Source organism: Ambystoma mexicanum, chromosome 2p, assembly GCF_040938575.1.
Source record: "Ambystoma mexicanum isolate Mex_15411 chromosome 2p, UKY_AmexF1_1, whole genome shotgun sequence".
NCBI lineage: Eukaryota > Metazoa > Chordata > Amphibia > Caudata > Ambystomatidae > Ambystoma > Ambystoma mexicanum.
In genome coordinates, this window is record NC_090923.1 from 1,221,265,745 (window position 1) to 1,221,284,856 (window position 19,112).

At 43.0% G+C, this 19,112-nt stretch overlaps 1 protein-coding gene across 2 annotated transcripts in view; it reads right to left on the reverse strand.

Moving 5' to 3' along the window:
* Window positions 1-19,112, reverse strand: part of GRIPAP1 (GRIP1 associated protein 1) — a 1,613,923-nt gene that overhangs the window by 1,343,075 nt on the left and 251,736 nt on the right. For both annotated transcript variants that reach the window (XM_069645489.1, XM_069645490.1), the window contains exons 7-8: window positions 12,691-12,875; window positions 11,946-11,994 (exon numbers count right to left, since the gene is read on the reverse strand). In XM_069645489.1, the coding sequence (XP_069501590.1) occupies window positions 11,946-11,994; window positions 12,691-12,875 (234 nt within the window). The remainder of the gene's footprint in view (window positions 1-11,945; window positions 11,995-12,690; window positions 12,876-19,112) is intronic.

Sequence of the window (19,112 nt, forward strand, 5' to 3'; positions counted from 1 at the left end):
AAGCTAAACTGTTACTGAGGTATATGGCCGACAGTGATCCAACAATGTAAGACTACACTTCTCACTTTTTATACCTTACAAACAAACTTTACCCTGTCCTCTGGTGCATAGTCGATTATGGCTTCCCTTTCTGCTTTTAAATATAATTTGAAGAGCAACGCTAATACTGTTTGAGATTCTGACGGTCAGTCTTCTGTTACTTCTGGGTTTTGCAAAAGCAAGGACTCGTAGTTTCTAACAAACCATAAGAATAACGAGAACAGCATTCAGGTTCCTGTTCCTCAGTCAGGTGTGAAGTCAGAGATAACGACACTTAATACGAACTAGCCGCGCTTATTCACCCATGGAAACGAGCCTGAGGCACTCAAAATTATCTAGTAGGGAATATATTTTGAATACAGTGGACTCCTTAACTAAGCGAGTCCTTGAGCAAGCGTCAGACTCGTTTGTGTTGGATTAATCTTTTGTCAGGATGCGTCAGAGCTTCCTCTGTGCCTGCGGATACTTTACCTCAATCGCATGTGGCATTTAAACCCATGTAGGACGTTTCGAACATGGGCAAGCCATTTACAGCGCTGTGTGAGGGAAATTGGGAGACAAACTATACAACTAAATCCCCCCTGGACACATTGGGCCTTTCATCCATTTCTGTTTTGCACTTCGTTTTATAGTCAATTCTTAGGATGTAGGATAAGACCAAGAAAACCGTTCAGCACCATGCTGCCGTGCTCGCCACTATTGTAAATAAACTAAGTGTTAATCATTACTCTTTCTTGAATGCAAATCCTACTGGGGGCTTGCCAATGAAGGATCTCGACCCAAGTAGCCCATGGATAGTGGGGACTTTGGTGAGCTCTCCAGTTCTGTTAATGAACTTCAATCGCCTCTGTGACCACAGTAGAGGCTGAGCTTAACCCTAGGCATCTTCAAAACATCTGAACCAATGAACGTCATCTTCAAGGAGTAAGTCTTGAACCAATCTATTGAGAAGATCACAACACTACTTTGGCCAATGTGACAAACCTGAGGATGTCTTACCTTACTCCCTACGGGGAAGAACTTTCCCATGGGGCCAGGGCAGTGTGTCCACAGTACAATAATACCCCCGGGGGATGATGCACCAAGGGAGGATCACATGGAGAAGGAATTCCCCCTAAGGGATTGAGGACCATAATCATCAGGGAACGCAGTAACAACCCGCTTTACTTCACTCTAGCACTCTTCTAAGATTAAGTCCTTCTTTCCCCTCCCTCGATACAGCGAACATGTAGAAATTTTAAGTTAGTATAGTTAACCTACATGATGATGATGAAGACCTAGACATTATAGAGTATTACGCATATAGCCAAAATGACCAGCATAATAACACTAAAAATGCCTATAGTGAAACCCACATACATAACAGCACTGAAAACGCATATAGCCAAACTAACTTGCTTAACACCATTAATAATAAGCAATATTGTGCACGTAGTTTGACAGACAGTACTGTGACGAGGAAGATGGCCAGGAGGACAAAGAACCCTCACGAGCAACTGAAAGAGCGGTCTAGTGTTCAGATACCACGATTTGTTTGAAGGAGGATATCAATCCAACGTTGGAATTGCACAGGAGTTCAAGCTCTGGCTGAAACAAAAGCATCGGAGAGATGTGGGAACGGGAGAGCCGACCCACAAAGAGGACAAGCAGAAAGCCGAACCGGACAAGGCACAAAGCACAACAGAAACAGAGCATGCAACCGGGGAGAAGCCGTAATCTGCAGCAAGGCTGCAGACCCCGCTGGAAGCCAGATCGCTGCCGGATCCTCCTGGAAGGAGACAGCTGCCTGGGGACTGTGGAGACCGCCACGAAGAAGGCAAGCAGATACGTGGGATGCCTGGAAGCTGTAGGAGGTCCGGGGAAGTGCAGGGGCGAGCTACAGAACTGGAGAAGGAGGCTCTGGGGCCCTATCATGAACCAAAAACCATTCTAAGTTTGGTAGGAGAGAACCAAATGAATAAAACATACCGTGCGAGTCTGGGACCCCCTCCCAAAACCAAGAGGGTCTGGGACCATAATAATTTGAGAGTCTGGGGCCAGCACCCAAAACTACAAGAGTCTGGGACCCTTATAATTGATCAGCATCTAATGGAAAAGATGGTACGTTTGGCAGGAGAGTGAACCAAACAAATACAACGTACTTGTGCGAGTCTGGGACCCTAATAATTGATGATAGTCTTGGAAACTGAAACAAACAAGTGACATGTATCTACTTGGGCGAGAGGCTCTGGAGTCGTGAAACAAACAAGAGACAATTACATATATGAGAGGGTCTGGGACCCTGAAGCAAGTAAGGGTCAGTCACATTCTCAGAAAGGTCTGGGCCCTGGAATAAGCAAGGAAGAGTAGCCGACTTGGAGGTAGATTAACAAGCAATACAACATTGCGCGTCTGGGACTCGCACCCACATGTGAAACCAAGGTCTTAGGCCAGGAGGGTCTGTGACCCTGACGGATAAGAAATAAAAGACGACTACGTGTTTTAAAAGGAAACCAAGCACGCCACCTGACATATTGCGAACTTGGGACTTGCACCCATATTACAGACTGTAAATAACAAGGAATCCTAAGTCTAGTAACAGAACATGACAAGCTGGTAGGACACTGGGACTGTGCAGTTCAGAAACAGTTCTTCCCAAGTTGTATTAATCAAAGACACGTAGGGGAAAGAACTACTCCCTAGCATTAGGGCGCTTTTCTTGGGGGACAAAGCATATCTCGTTAATAAGATATAGGAACTGTGAAAACAAACAGCTCCTTGCCAAATATTCAGAGACTCTAAGAAAGACGCTAGGGTTAAGAAGTACATCCTTAAGTTTGGAACTTTATCGCTATGAACATTATTTTTGCAACACTTTTTTTCTGCCAGCAAAACTTGTAACTTTTCATGCTTCAAAAAACGAAGAGCACTTTCATTTCCTTCAAAAGGAAATCAACACTGCACATGTATATTATATTATTAGTGTTGGGGACGGGGACACAACAGTGATAGACTCTTTTTAGTTTCTGACTTGCTGACAATCTCATTAGTTTGCCTTGAGGTAGGCCATCCCCTCTTAGACTTAAGGATAGAGTGGCACTTTGCAACCCATATATTATCAATAAATGTCTATATCCCAAATTCTATAAGCATTTAGTCAGCGTCTTATTTATGCAGCCTTACAACAAACAAAATCAACCCCCAAGGAAACGTAAGTCGAAACGAGCAACGAAAAAAACCTAAGAATTTACCTAAATCCAACATGAATAAAAACTGTTCCTCCAGGAAGTTTCTATGTGCTTTGTCTATCACAGAGGATTTAATTGATTTAAACCCTCAATCTCAATTGATGCTTGTAACTTCCCTTCCAGACCAAAATACGAAATCACCCAAAGGGACAAAAAAGCACAAAAAAGGGATAAAGTAATTTGCAAAAGAAGATAAACAATTAATTATTTTCTTCCAGATAATCCTATCATAATCCATGAAGATCCATACCAGAAGTGACCGCTTCAACCTGTTTAAGTAATCAAATTGATGTATCCCACTCCAAGTACACAAAGACTATTCGCAGCCAACTTCATTAGGCAATCTAGGGCAAACATCGGGCTGGAACGATTCAATTATTCCAATGATCTCCACTTGTCAGGTAACTAGTTTTGAGACTATAAGGCAAGTCAATGACCGCATGTTTCCCAACAGGTCTACAATTCTGTAAATGTTTTCTTTAATTGCCTCCTTACGTCTGGTACATACAGGAGACATTGAATGAGTGGATATACATGACGAGAGTTGTGAAAGGATAATAGTCCATTTCCTTTATCCTTTGGGAGCAAGTGGACCATTTTAGATAGATTTGTTTAAATTTGCATAACCTTACTAATCCAGAGAATTTAACCAAATTCAATGCACTCAGACCAAACAGCGAAAAAGACTTCAAAATATCCTTTGTCCTTAAACATTAAACGGGACGTTAACATCAATGGTTCAATATTAGTTATGGTTGCCAAGGAAGAGGGTAAACAACAGGTAGGAAATCATGAAGGTGGACTTGGCTATTGTCAGCACTTTTCAGAGACAGTAGGAAATCTATCAACACTTCTCATCTTTAGGTGGGACCAATTAAAAGTCTTCTCTTGGAACAGTTGTGGGTTCAATAATATCATTAATTTAGGAGCTAACTAATTTTACGCTCTGGGGTAATTTGATACTATTTTACTACAAGAAACAATGCTTTTTAATTCCTTGATATTTGAAGGTTCTAAAGTCTTCTAAAGAAAGGTCAGGAAAGGCTCTAGGGGGCATCCTAGCTTCTGCCTTCTAATTGCCATCAACCTTAAATTAGGGCCTACCCACTTGATCATTGATACCCCCAATGACGACCTTCTTGCTATAAAAATGCAGGTAGGTAAGGGTGGAAGTATGAAATGCTAATTATCAATAGTTACTGGATCCCAGTGTGATCAAGCCTTGAATCTATGATGAATGACTTGTGTGATTGTAGAAGAATGGTATGGTAATGGCCATCACGAAAATATTTTTATAACAGGGGATTTGAATTAGTCATATGCTTTTGACTACGCTTTACACAAAGATGCTGCTTCTGTTCTCAAGGATAAATTCAGGGATTCAAAGGAAAAAAGAGGGGAACCATGGGTTGATTTTATGACCTCATGGGGTTTGGAGCTCCCCTTGCAAAACCATTCCTCTGTACATGGCAAAATGAGAAGTTGGCAAATAGGTCAGTCCACCTTTTGGATTGACCATGTATTTCTTTCTACAGCACTTTACAACAGGAGCTCTCCGGCATGTACACATTTTTAAGAATGTAATGGCCACAGTTATCACTTTTGTAATGGAATATAAACTTCCGGGGCTCTCATGGGAAACTTTTTTGGCAGCTATAGTTCCCTGCAGAAAGGATCTCAGCGTACGTTGGAATGTTCTGTTTTTAAAAACATTTTACATCTTCCCTTGAAGATTTTATTGCATCGGTAACTTTAGATCCCGCAAGACCATGTTTTTAATGTTGAGAACTTAAGCATATTTTTGGTAAAGCAGTCTGCTCGGTTTGAAGCCAAGGATCCACGCTTATAATGCAGCAATAGTTGAGGCTAAAAGGGAAAAACGGGTGAAGCTCAGAAGCCTCCAAAGGGAATCTATCATTGACAGTGAAGCGTATAATACTGCTAAAAAAAGAACATGCCAGTCCTACGGCAACCGCTACAAACGGCTGAAGTATTCACTCAACACCAAAGACGGCCAAATGATTCTCTATTTTCAAAATGGGAAAAGAATCTCTTCATTTTGGGAAATTACAAATGGCATACTATATGTAAATGAAATGATACAACATAATTCCATAGCAAAATCCTAATGGGTTGCCCACTTCAAGGGAATTTAGGCCCAGATTGTTAGTCAAAAGTTATTTGACTCTGTCTCTAGGCAAAACCTTGGTGTCTTTGCTAAAGAACATCCTAATTGTAATCTCAACAATAAAGGCTTCAAAATCTCCAGGTCCTGATCACTCTGCACTGATTACTATAACATTTAAGGCTGATCTGTGGTCTTTTATTTTGGGAAATGTATGCAAGGATGTAATTGCGAGAGACCTCACTCCTCCTGCTTAGATTCATTCGTACATAATCCCCTTATACAAACAAGGGGACAGAAGTAATCCAGCCAGTTATCGGCCTATAGCAATGTTATATGCTTCAAGCAAGGTTTTAGCCACCCTCTTATTAAACGAGTTCAAGATTTGAGTCAACAAAGTGAATCTCATCCCTAAATTCCAAATAGGGTTTATCGGGGACACTCACTAAACAGAGGTTTACTAATGCATTTATACGCATCGACTCAAGCTAAGGAAGCAAAAAGTATATATAATATATATACTAGCATGGATATGTTGAAAGCATTTGACAGAGTAAACAATGAGAGTCTTTGAAGGAAATTTTAAAATGGGTGGATTCCAGAAGGCCTCATAAGGCTAGTTATGGTTCTATAAAATAAAACTTCGATACAGGTCAGACTAAATAGAGAAGAGTCTCTTTCTCTAGCAACACCACATTCTGGCATAAGGGAAGGTTGCATCCTGGCTCCAAAGCTTTTCAATTTATACATTGCAGACCTAGACAAATTGTGGAGTGAGCTTAACTGTCTTCGAGCACAATTAGGGTTGTTAGCATTTCATTGGCTAGCATTTGCCGACAATTTGCTTTTTTTTTCCATCTCACGCCATTTGGATTACCAAGAAAATTGAATCAATTTGCACTTTATGCAGAACACAACTAAGAAGCGCGCTCCAAAAAACATATTGGTCAGTAAGGACAACTAAATTAAAGAGAGTTGATATACTCACGTTTTTAGGATTTAGGATTTAAGATTTCTAATAACCTTTCCCGCAAGTTGATGATAGAAATTCTGCAGGCCAAGATTAAGCTTTTGATGGCGCAATTAAAACACATTTTTGAGAGACTAAGAATTATTTACTTCCATTGATAACATTTTATTCCACAAAAAGTGTCAAAGTTTTAACCCATGGTCTGGAAATGATTCTCTCCTACTCCTTAACATGGTTTATAGTGATAATATCGAAAAAATAATGCCGACAAACAAAAATATCGAAAAAATAATGTTGAATGCAAATATGTCGAAATTACATACAACATTTATTTGAAAACAAAATGTCGAAAAACATTTTGAAAACGCAATGCTAAAATGTCAATGCAAAATGTCCAAAACAGTAACGTTGTTATGGGAGGGGGTTTCCCCTCCCAACCTCCCCTAACCCCCCCCCACACCAAAACCCCCCACGGAACCGTCTCACCATCCACAAAAGCATGGGTAGATATGACATATGAGTGACGAAAAACACACAAAAGGACGATTAGTAAGTGTCAAACGAATGAATGAAACCAAAGAGTAAAGAACCTTAATAGAACGCTCAGTAACAGATGACGGTTGTGACAAACTGTCATTACCTGAAAGAACCTATGGTCTGTGCAAACTGAACGAAGTACACTGCAGCTACTTCACGTAAATACAGGTAATATTACAATACTAAATATAAATCTATATAGGCAATTAGAAAGTAAACTATACGTAATGTTTGACAGAAATAGTAAAACGTTGTTTTTGTTATTTTAGATATAAGATGACAGAGAACATGGAGTATGTAACTTCGCAGAAGGGAGGAGAACAGCTAATTCACGAGGGATATGTGTATAATAAAGAATCCAAAAAAAATGAAAGAACATATTGGAAGTGCACAGATATACGAAAGCAAAGTGTACAGGAAGAGTAATAACAGAAAATACCATGGTAAAATTAAAAGGGGAACACAGCCATCTGCCTGACAGAAACACTATAATAATTAAAAAAACTATGAATGAACTGAAGAAAAAAGCAGTAGAAAACCCTACTGAGGCCAGCAGGTCTAATTGCTAGAACATGTAACAAAATTCCGTTGCATGTATCGGCACAAATGCCAGCAGAAAAACACATGCAACGCACAATAAACAGAACAAAACATCAGAAAGAAAACCTCTCGCCAGTACCAAGAAATTATAACGAGATAAACATCCCTGATATATTTAAAATGACAGAGAAAGGTGAAAGCATTCTCATCAGTATATAAGGAGACAAATATACAGGGATGTTTTTTCCATTTCGCACAGGCCATTTGGAGGAAACTACAAAAACTAGGGCTCCATACGAAATACATCAAGGACATTTGTAAAAGAAGAAAGCGTTATAGCATTTTACTAATATTTAATCGACAGTGAATATTTCAAAAATAATGAAGAACAGAATTCAGACTTAATGGACTATATAGAAAGCACTTGTGTCACGTCGTCCGCCCCGGGCTCTTTGCAGTCCACTTACCTGATGCAGCGTGCCATGTCCTGGAGGGTGAACCCACGCTTTCGCCTGGGGGGTGCAGAGCGGTCTTGGGCTCCGGTTGCTTCCGGGCCTTTGGGACACATAGTCTCGCGCATGCGCGGTCGGCTGTTCCGGGCGCTTCCGGGTTCCCGGTGCATGCCGTTCCGCACGTGCGCGGGTGACCGCTTCCCGCTTTCCGTGCCTGCGCGGTATTCAGGGCACTCAGCTTGGACAGATCTGCTGTCCAAGCCTCACTTTGGGCCTACCAACACCTGGGGAACAGTACGGCTTGCGTTCCAAGCCTCCCAGGTGTTGGTGGCCATTTTTAAGGAGCTCATCGGTTCGTTCAAATCGCGTCTCAACGCAGTTTGGATTGGATCGTCGTTTCTTGCTCCCGTTATCCCGCCATTTGTTCCCTGCCTCCCGTCAGTCTCAGCCTGGTTCCTGTTCCTTCCCCCTGTCCGTGTTTCTGTCCTGCCAGCTCCTTGTCCTGGGTAGGGGGTTTCCCCTTGCCTGCCTGTTCTAGGGCTTTTCCCTGCTTTTGTGTCCTGGGGTGATTCTTCTGGATCAGGTCTAGGGTCTTTGGTCCTCCCTGTGTCCCTTGCCCTCTTGCCTGCTCAACCTTTTGCTGTCAGCATCTATCCCTGGAACTTACCACCGGATTTCAGCTCACCATCATCCAGATCCAGTTGTTGCCAGAGAACTTTGAACTTTAAACAACAAGGCTCCCCCTGTCAGTGTTTGCACTGTCCTGACGCCACGCTAATCAGGGGAGAGTGCACCCATGGCGTTGGGAGCTGGTTCACCTCCAACCCAGTTCCTATTTGGGCGGGAGCTGGGCTGGTGTGCTGCGTCATTCTTCACATCTCCACAGGACTCCTGGCATTCTGGCATCATCTACAAAGTCATCAACTGGACGAACAGGTACGCAGTGCCCAAGTGACGCTATCTATATCAACTTGGTTGGGACAATTGACACGAAATGGCACAAGACAAAGGCCTAAATATCAATTGCCATGGTGGAATTACTACAATGCCGTGATGGAAGGAAGGCCTAAAACAAACAATATGTTGGAAGGGTGGCACAACTGGGTTAGCAAGAACTTTAACACTAAAAACACAACTTTGTGGCACTTCTTAAAGGACTTAATATCTGAACAATCACATCAGGAATTTAGACTATCTCAAAGCATTTCACTTGCAAACACCCATTTAAAAAGAAGGAAATACCGAGACTATGAACAAAAAAATGAACAAATAGTGAAACTATTTGAACAAGAGGAAAAACACAACTACTTAGATTCAATTGCATATAATTTAAAATGTTAAAATACACACTGTTTGAAGAGTCCACAATCCACCATAGCAAATCCAAAGTAACCAATGATGCCAATCCAACGTGCCCAGCGATTCCAAACAGCCGAAATTAAAAACCAACCAGATTAAAAAAACAGATTAAAAAACAAAATCCATGTTCAGAACCATCTTCGAAAAATGAAATCCAGCCAAGAAAAAAACAAAATCCATATCCCAATCCACAGACAGAAAAGTGAAATCCAACGGAAAAAAAATAATCGGAATCCAGCAAAAAAAAAAAGGGTCAAAATCCATATTAGAATCCACAAAAATTCCATATGAAATAAAAAAAATCCATCAGGTCCAGGAAATGCACGAAAAAAACATCCAAAAAGAAATCCAAGTAGGCAACCCAATTTCATATACTTTAATTAAGGTATAAGTAATATAATGGCAGGGGGACTTCAGGAGAAGTCCCTCTGGCCACCAAAAAGAAGCCAATGAACCCAAAAAGACAGGGCCCCCGAAGAGAGTGTCTATCTCTCTCTCTCTCTCTCTCTCTCGTCTCTCTCTCGTCTCTCTCTCTCGTCTCTCTCTCTCGTCTCTCTCTCTCGTCTCTCTCTCTCGTCTCTCTCTCTCGTCTCTTTCGTCTCTCTCTCTCGTTTTCCCTAAAGTGTTGGCTAACTGACTCACCCTAGGGATCTTCTAAAATTCCCACCTCTATGTCCGCTTAGGAGTCTCAGGGAGTAATGAATGGTGCCTTCGTTCACACAGCATCATGCTCACTCCTTGCACACCCTCCCATACCGGACTCTTCACTACCATGGTTTTAGTGGTTTAAGCAGTCTCCTCCCACACCATCACGGTCCCTTTATATTTCACTCTGCCTTTCCACCTCCAATTTTATGTCCTTTCTTACTCCTGTTCTTACTATCGCTCGTACCTCCGTCTGCCACTCTATCTCTTATCTCATCCCTCCTTCCTTCCACTCTACTTCTCCACTTCTTACTATTTCTCTGGTTATAATCTCAGTTCCACACTAAGCCACTAGCTACTCCTATTCTCCCACTCATTGTCGCTCTTGCCACTCTCCCTCTACTATTTCTATTTCGCTACTGCCACTATCCCTCTACTACCTTTCCAAGACACTCAGGGATATGGTGTCCAGCTCATCCCTTTGCTAGTCCCAACTGAGACCCTCAGGAACACCCAGGGATACCGTGCTCTTCACAGCTCTCTACTACCCACTACCATTCTACTTATCTCCTTCACTCGCTACTCCCACCACCTACTTTACTCTACTACCGCTACCTCCACCGCAACCACTACTCTGTAATGCTCACACTCTCCTCTATCTCACACAAACACTCCACAGACCCACTCCTTAACAACAGCCTCTATACTCCTATCGCTCTCGCCTTCACTGGTCTCTCGGACGTCCTCCAACACCTACTGTCCTCACCCAAATAACCCACACTTGCACACTCACACACACCTCCTTAAATAACCCACACCCTCCCAGGACTAGATACTCACCCTGTCCAATCACTTACCTGGCTCTAGGGGGCGTGATGGGGGAGGTGGATGCTTGTCCTGTGCTGGCTCCAGATTACATTGTCAGCTGCAGCCTTGTTTATTTGACAGCCAGTGTTGGGGGTGCTCTGGCACCCCTTGCTTTTCAGCAATTCTTTTCCATGGCCTCCTGCGTTAGGCAGCCAGTGTAGTGCTGCTCGTGGCACCCCTTTGTTTTTGGCTGCCACCCCTTCACCGTCTTCCTCGCAGCTGCTGTGCTGATTCTCCTGCCTGGATGCCGCCATCACTGCAGGTAAGAAGGGGTTGCGAGGGGCCCTGCCTGCACCCACCCCAACCCCCACGCTTGACACAGCCACAACGCTAGCCCTGTCACAGTAATGATGTTTGATCTGATGGATGACTTAAAAGCATCTTAGAAAGAAAAGTAATAATAGTTGAGTCATTGATTAACTCAATGAAAAGTCTGGGGAAGTCCCCATATGACAAACCTCTCGTCAGCTATGAACTACATTTTTTGCTTATTTCTTTGGTTGCCCGACCGAAAAATCTAAATGTAAGGCTACATGGGCACGTTATGAGAATTATTTCACCAGTCCAAGGGGCTGGGACAAATTAAAAAATTGCATCAACTTAAAAAAAAAAAAGAAAATGAAGGAAAAATGGAAATTTGTGAGTGAGTACCACAGGAACCTGAGGTATAACCTCTAATCTTGGTATTATTTATATTGTATTTTAATTTATTTATAAAGTGCTTAAGCCCAAGCACACCATGGAACGTCAAGTTGAAGGACTGTCTAAGAGAGAGGATACGAAGGGAGGTCCTAGAGACGTCATGCCACACTTGTCAAGGGCTATTTCCCGAGCAATAACACTCTCTCAGAAGAAAAAAGCACCCCCCCCCCAATTGTCTGCTATAGTAGTGCTCACTGAATAATGAATATATCTGTTAAAATTAATTTGCCCTATCTCTAACTTGCAAACATGACAAATTGAGATACTGATGTCCTGCGGACATCAGCATCTGATCATAACACTCCCAACGATGGCACGTGGGATCTATTTTGACATTTTTAAATCAATGGCGGCAGCTTTTGAAAGGATTGGCAAAAGGAATGCAAGAATCGGAAATCTGTGCAATGTGTAGAAAGAATTAAAGAAAGGACAATCTATGACACAAGACATTTTCACTCAAGCTTGCTTTTGGCTGTATTTACCTTCCAATTCCTTCAATCCTTGCTCCGATTCTAAACCTTCATGATCCTTCTGCAAGAGCAAAAAACAACCAGTCAGTGTTAGATTTTCTAAAGAACACTGGAGATTGTCTCAGAGTCAAAACACAGCCTGAACCTGGTTTAGCCTAGAGTAACCGCTTGTCCATAGCTGCCTCAAGGAAAGCCACAGCCTGAACTTGGCTAGCCTGAAGGAAGGACAGGCTAATGATACAAGGAATATAAATAGAGTTTCTTCAACACCTGCAAATGGAAGACAGAGCCTGAAAAAAGCATTTGGACTTCTGTATTTCTGCCAGAGGGAGGCAACTGAAAGAGTACTGATTGAGCCCGATTTCCCCTCCTACTCAACGAAAGGCCAACATTTACAAGGAGATGCAGAGCATTTTTAAGTTCTGCTTATCTGAAACACCTCCAGAGAGATAAAGCATTTAACAGGTTTGTAGAAACAACATATAACAATAGAAGACCTTTTACACAGAGGCGAAAGACTAAAACAAAGTAAACTCATCAACACTTACACTATTAAAGAGCACTTCTTAAAGGGCCATTTGTGCACATTAAGAGCAGAAATAGCAGTAGTCAGATGCAAGTACTGAAGCCGCAAAAACATTTATGAGAATGACTGGTCCATGCCTACATGCAATACTAAAACATCCTAGCTGATAGTTATTCAGGCTTTTTCAACAGAAAATGTTCACAACAAAGGCTTGTGCAGCAGCAATCATACCGGATGGCTTGCAGATGGGGCCATCTTCAGCAGATGGTCATCTTCCTGAATCTCTGCATTCTCAATAATAGGGCTGTCGAGCTTCATACTGTCCAGCACATCGCTTAAGGACGCCCTATGTCCGTTTGATTTGCCCTCCACATGCTTTCGGGCAGCTGCTTCCTTCTCGCACCGTTCCTGTAGTGCTAACAAAACACAAGGCAAAAGTCCTGAACCAGTAAGTAACGCATGAAGTTACTAAAAAAAAAAATTAAAAAGATCTGCTGGCATAACCCATCCATCCTGGTATCAAAAGGATATAAACACAATACACTCAGAGCCGTAGTGGGTTCTTCATGACCTATAAGTACTTCAAAGTCCACAGAGTGCCACCGAAATCATAAAACTTAAACCTAACACAGCAATACAGCAATAGCTACCTAAACCCTTCTCAAGCAATAGGACTCACAACATTTCACAGCTAAAGACTCCTAGGTCGCCCTCTGCTGACAAGAGACAGCCTCAGCCTTTTCAGAGTAATTGGAACGGTTTGTTGAGAAGCCACCCTCAACACGGGGAGTTCCTTCCCTCCCCATTCAAGTTATTACGCAACAAACAGTTCAATGGACTCTTTTGTTCAGCCCCTTCTTCAGACACATCATGCACAGTGGAGGCATCCCCCCTGAGCTACCAATGAGCCAAGAACCAGGTCGGTGATACAGGAAATAGGTTTGTATTTATCTAAATTAAAATTAAAAGTAATAGAAATCACACAACTACACACGTCACCTTCTTTGTGGCTCACCATTAACTTCTTGTTACACAAATCAACTATACAAATTAGTTAAGAAAAAAAATACAAATCATAATTCTTTGCTTTCTACAACTTTAACTTCAAGAAATAATTAAACTGATCAATAACCAAAACAATTATAAATGTCTTTTTCCCTGACATTTTCCCTGTTAGCAGTGGTACAATTTTTACATTTAAACTGTAAATACACATGCCAAGCCGTTTTTGTGACAGTGTTTAAAAATCCTGTTTTCATGTGAAAGGGACCTTTGATTTTTCTACTTGCCTTCTGAATTAAAATGCTGCTTTTTCTTGGCTAATGACAGGCGGTGATTGTTAGGGAGAATTCTCCTTCTAGGGCTAATTTCCCTCACCTAGTGAGCCCCCGGCAGCGTTGCTGGATTTCTGGAGTTAATTTTTTCCACCTGGTAAGAGTGTACATCCTTTTTCCACTCTTACATGTGTTTTGGCCTATGTGTTTTGCTCATTGTGTGATCTTGGGCACTGGAGCACACCACTCCAGGTGCCCCTGTTCTTTTATGGGTTGCACAGCACCTTTAGTGCAGTAACCAAGGGTTGTCTTTAAGACTTCCCTCTGACTCCATTTCGCTGGGGCTGACTACTGTCCCCCAGAGAAAGGTAAAGTTGCCATTTACTTTACATAGACATTTTTACCACAGACCCAGTACATCCCATCATACATGGAGTACTGGAAAGGGCTAATCTGTACCCCTTTTCTGTCTGTGCCTCCCTGAGCATTGTTTCGCTCTTTTAACATTTAGACTTGGCTGGTGGCAGTGGTAACTACACTAACTTTTCTATCGCGATTATATTAGATAAACGTGGTTAGCCTCGAACATAAACCCGCTTGACCAAATCGTCTTTCTTTTGGCCCCGGTTGGGTTTACTCGCCATTTCTTTTTGTTAAAGTCCTTCTTGTGTTTTACTTTGCGTGGCAAACTAGGTTTGCCTTTTTTGTCCACCGTCTTTTGGCGGGTTTCTACAGAGAAGCCCTCCTCCAGGCGCCTTGGTGTCTAGGTGGGCTGAATGTGAGGGAGGCGTGTAGTCACCCCCTGCACAGGGTATCCTAGGAAACCCAAGTCGCACTTTGCCATGATTGGCTGAGGTGGTTGTCCCGGCTGGACAACCCCTCCTACTGCGTGATTGACAGCCAGGCTGTGTGAATGGGGGTTTTGAGCATAAAAGGCAGGTCTCTTGGGCTAGAAGTCAGAGTTGTCTCTGGAAATACAAGAAACCAAAGAGAAGCGGGGAGAATGACGGCTGCTGCAACTACCCCGTCCTGGTGAAGCCCTGCTGCAGTCCTGAGCTATCTACCCTTCGACGACTAAGAGGAGATCCAGTCCAGAGTCTTCTTCCCTTGAGCCTGGTGGGGATAACCAGCTCATCTTCTTCAGCCAGAGATCTCTGCCGTGGTCGAAATCGCTGCACACTGCTGTAGTGGTCCGGATAGCCACCTGCCGAGCCTCTCCTGTTTTTAAGGAGCGCACCTTTTATTCGTTGTCACTGCTGCCGGCTTCATCCCTGTGTGGTGCAGACCCCCCGTCAGACGTCCTCCTTTACAACAAAGCTCCAGGAATCGTGGGTCTGCGGGAAACCAACAGGAACAACTGCCAGGGCACCAGCTGCATCATTGGAATAAGGTACTGTTCTCTACTCGAGGAAACTGGGTGAATCCCTCTTTCTTCATCCTCAAGGATCGCCCTTGTCTTCCCTCCTTCTTATACCTTTTGCTTCCGAACATTGACAATATCAAAGTACTCTTGGCTACACTGAATCGTGAACTGTCTAACGGTGTGATCTTCGGCAACAGGTCTCCGGTGTCACTTAACCCTGGCTCCGTCCCTTTGACTTTTGAACTCCTGTTTCTGAGTCTTTCTCGATACTGTCTGCCTAACCTAAATATTGCCTGTGATTTTTGCCTTCAACTCCCTCTGGGTATCTCAGGTGCTAAGTGTGTTTTGCCCCGGTAGCATTTCATGTCACGGATACGCGGTTATTGAGTAGACCGAACTGTCAAAAAGTGATCGCAACCGTATCTGCGGTATCGTGTTTTGTTTGTAACACTGGTGCATTCAAACACAGGTACTTACCTTGAGACATACGGTACAAAGTGAATTGGTTAGTTGTAGCATATTTAACGTGTGGTTTTGTTTAAGGTTTAATAGAGGTGTTGCGTTTATAACTGATGGTTTAAAAATAAATGTACTTATATTTTTTACCTGAAACCTTGAGTCAGTGTTTGCTTGAGCACAGTAATTGTGGTCCCTTTGTGTAATCTCTGCTACTGCTGATATACTCTTGAGATAAGCCTGGATGCTCTGCTACTGCTACCACTATAGCTTAGTAATACAGGCTTGTACCAAAGGTAAAACTTGTATTGCCACCTGTGGTCTTAATTGTGTGCAGTGGTCCCTAAGGGCACTGCACAGGATTCTGCCTAACACTGGTGTACAGTGGTGAGGATTTGGAAGTAGAGTGATTACACTTCGAGTACTGCTGTTGCTTGGGTTCAACTAACCACAAGGCTAACACCACTAATTCTATTTAACTGAGAAAACATGTCTAATATGGAAAACTACACTGAAGAGTCTCTTTTACTCTATACTGCTGAGGTTCTTAGAACCATGTGTATAGATAAGAATCTCTCTGGTAAGGGAAAGAAATCTGAACTGGTTGCAATGTTAATGGGAAAAAGTCTGGCGAGTGGGTCAGAAGGGCCTACCACTCCAGCCAATGTGGATTTTGAGGTTTCTGAGAGTGTTCATTTAGAAGAAGTAGATGGGTCCTTGCTAAGGAACCCTACAACTCCTTTGCCTGCTCAGAATGCACAACCTCTGTCCACAGGCACCCCCACAGGTCCTACACTTACTCCTGAATTTACTGCACTTGAGAAAATGAGACTTGAATTAGAAGTGAAACGAAGTGATGCACAAACTGCCATGAAACTTCAAGAGTTAAGGCTCAGAGAAATGGAGCTGAATCATGAACTATAAATGAAGAAACTGTCTCTAGAAAATGCTTCCCTCCCAGAGTCTTCTAGGTCTTCCAGCCCTAAGAGACCCAGTATGCCAAAGGAAATGATTGGTACGTATGAGACTAAACTTGATGTTTTGTATTGGTTAGCACTGTGAGTACAATCATGGGATTCAAGGTATCTCATGGAATCAGTTGATTCCTTGGCTTTTCTATAGGCTTACCCCTGTTGCAAGTGATGCTGTAATGGAGTTGGGGGAGGAGGATAAGCAGGATTATGAGTGTGTGAAACTAGCATTAATAGCTAGGTTTGGGAAGACCCCTTCCCAGTATCTTAAGAGGTTTAGAACCCTCAAAAAGCATGATGGTACCCCTTGTGCTACCTGGGTGTGTGACTGTTTGAAAAACTTAGATGGTTGGGTTAAGGGTTACAAAGTGAACACTTATGAAGGTTTGAGGAATCTTGTAATGTTGGAGTCTATTTTTGATGCCTGCTCTCCTGATCTTAGACAGTACTTGGCTGATTCAAAAGAGATAGATCTTAAGAAGTTAGCTAAGGCTGCTGACTTGTGGGTTGCCAGCAGGGCTACTCACAAGGATTCTGGGGCAACTCAGAAGAAGGAAAAGGGAAAGCAGTCAAAGAAAGACAACAAGGAGAATTCCACTAATTCCAATCCAAAAGAGGGCCACAAACATAACCAGGTAAGCCACAAGGTAAACCGAATCAGGCTAGTGTACCAACTGGTTCCACACCAGATGGAGATGAGAGCAAGCCCCCATTCCAGAGAGCATTTGGGAAATGCTTTGTTTGTGGGTTGCCGGGCCAAGTGAAAGGAGATCCCAAGTGTAAAGGTAAACCTTCAGGGATCAACACTGTCTCCTTCGCCTTCTCCCAGGTGGATGAACTACCTATGACAAGTGGAAACTTTCAACTACTAGCTGATGTGCCCATGAGAGTCTCAGCTAGTGTTTCTTTAGTGTCCTTGGGTCTTTGGGAACAACAGAACTTAGATGTCTACAACTCAATCCCAGATAATACCAAAGAGTATTACAAAGATAGTGTTCTTGTGAATGGTCAGGAGACTCCTGCCATCAGAGACACTGGAGCCAGAATAACTATGGTTGATGAATGTTTTTTCAAGGTGGAGGATGTTGCTAAGGCACCCAAACACCTAACCAAGTTAGCTGGAGGCCCTGTGCAAATGGATCCCCAGTTACCAGCTCCCATCCAGTGTAATGACATGACTGTCAGGATACCTGTAAGTGTGCAAAGAACTAGTTACTCTTACATTGTAACGTTCTTTCGATGGGATGTTCCTCCGACGTATTCCTTATCTTAGATAGAAATCCTTCAGCTTTGCTGGCCTCGGAAAATTTTTTCGCCAGAGGGCGCTGCGCGTCGATGATCGCCGAGTCGATGACCCTCGACGGCCTCCGTGCCGACGTCGACGTCATCCTGCCTATAAAGGCCGCGCGCAGCGTCCGTTGCTCAGTTCCGTTTTGTAGTCCCCAGTAATGTTTTTGGATTAGACTAATCACCTTGAAGGAGCATAGGCTGCAAACCCACAGGAAGTCATACTGCGGGGATGGATGGGAGGGTCGATAAGGAATACGTCGGAGGAACATCCCATCGAAAGAACGTTACAATGTAAGAGTAACTAGTTCTTCGAAGGGATTGTGTCCTCCGACGTATTCCTTATCTTAGATAGACTCCCATAGCAGTGGTATTGTGACTGGAGGCGGGAGTAATAAAAGTTATGTTACCCTTCCAGAATGGACAGAGTGTAACACAGCCTTGCCGAATCTAGTTTCTTGACTAGAGGAGGAATCCAGGCTATAGAATTTGGTAAATGTATGTGCGGACGACCATGTGGCAGCCGCACATATATCTCGAATTGGCACCCCTCTTTGAAGGGCTGAGGATGTTGCGATACCCCTGGTAGAATGAGCCCTTAGATTTTGAGGAGGCTCCTTTCCTGCCAATTTGTAGCACTCCAGAATGGCTAAAATAATCCATCTGGAGATGGTTTGTTTTGTTATTGGAAGGCCCAACTTATGTCCTGCATAACCTACAAAGAGTTGGTCTGCTTGTCTGATCTTAGCCAATCTGCTGATATAGAAGCTCAAGGCTCGCTTAGGGTCCAGCCTGTGCAGTCTCTCTTCCTCCTTCCCCGGATGAGGAGGAGGGTAGAAAGAAGGTAATATAATCTTCTGAGTGATGTGAAACTCCGAGACTACCTTCGGGAGGAAGTTAGGCTTCACCTGAAGAACAACTTTGTCCTTGTAAAAGATTGTATGTGGAGGTTTACACGATAAGGCTTGCAACTCGCTAACCCTTCTAGCAGATGTCAATGCTATTAGCAAAACAGTTTTGAGGGTGAGAAGCTTCAATGAACAAGAGTGTAGTGGTTCAAAAGGGGCACCCTTTAGGAAGTTTAAAATTAGGTTTAAATCCCATAAGGGAACTTGAAAAGGTTTCGGGGGATAAACATTAGTTAATCCTTTTAGGTATTGTATTACCAATGGAATTTTGAAGTATGAAGGCTCCTCTGCAGTGCGCTTAAAGATTGATAGCGCTGCGAGATAGCCCTTAATTGTGCCAACCTGTAGGCCTGAATTAGCCAGGTAAAGTAAGAATGACAACACCATAGGTGTA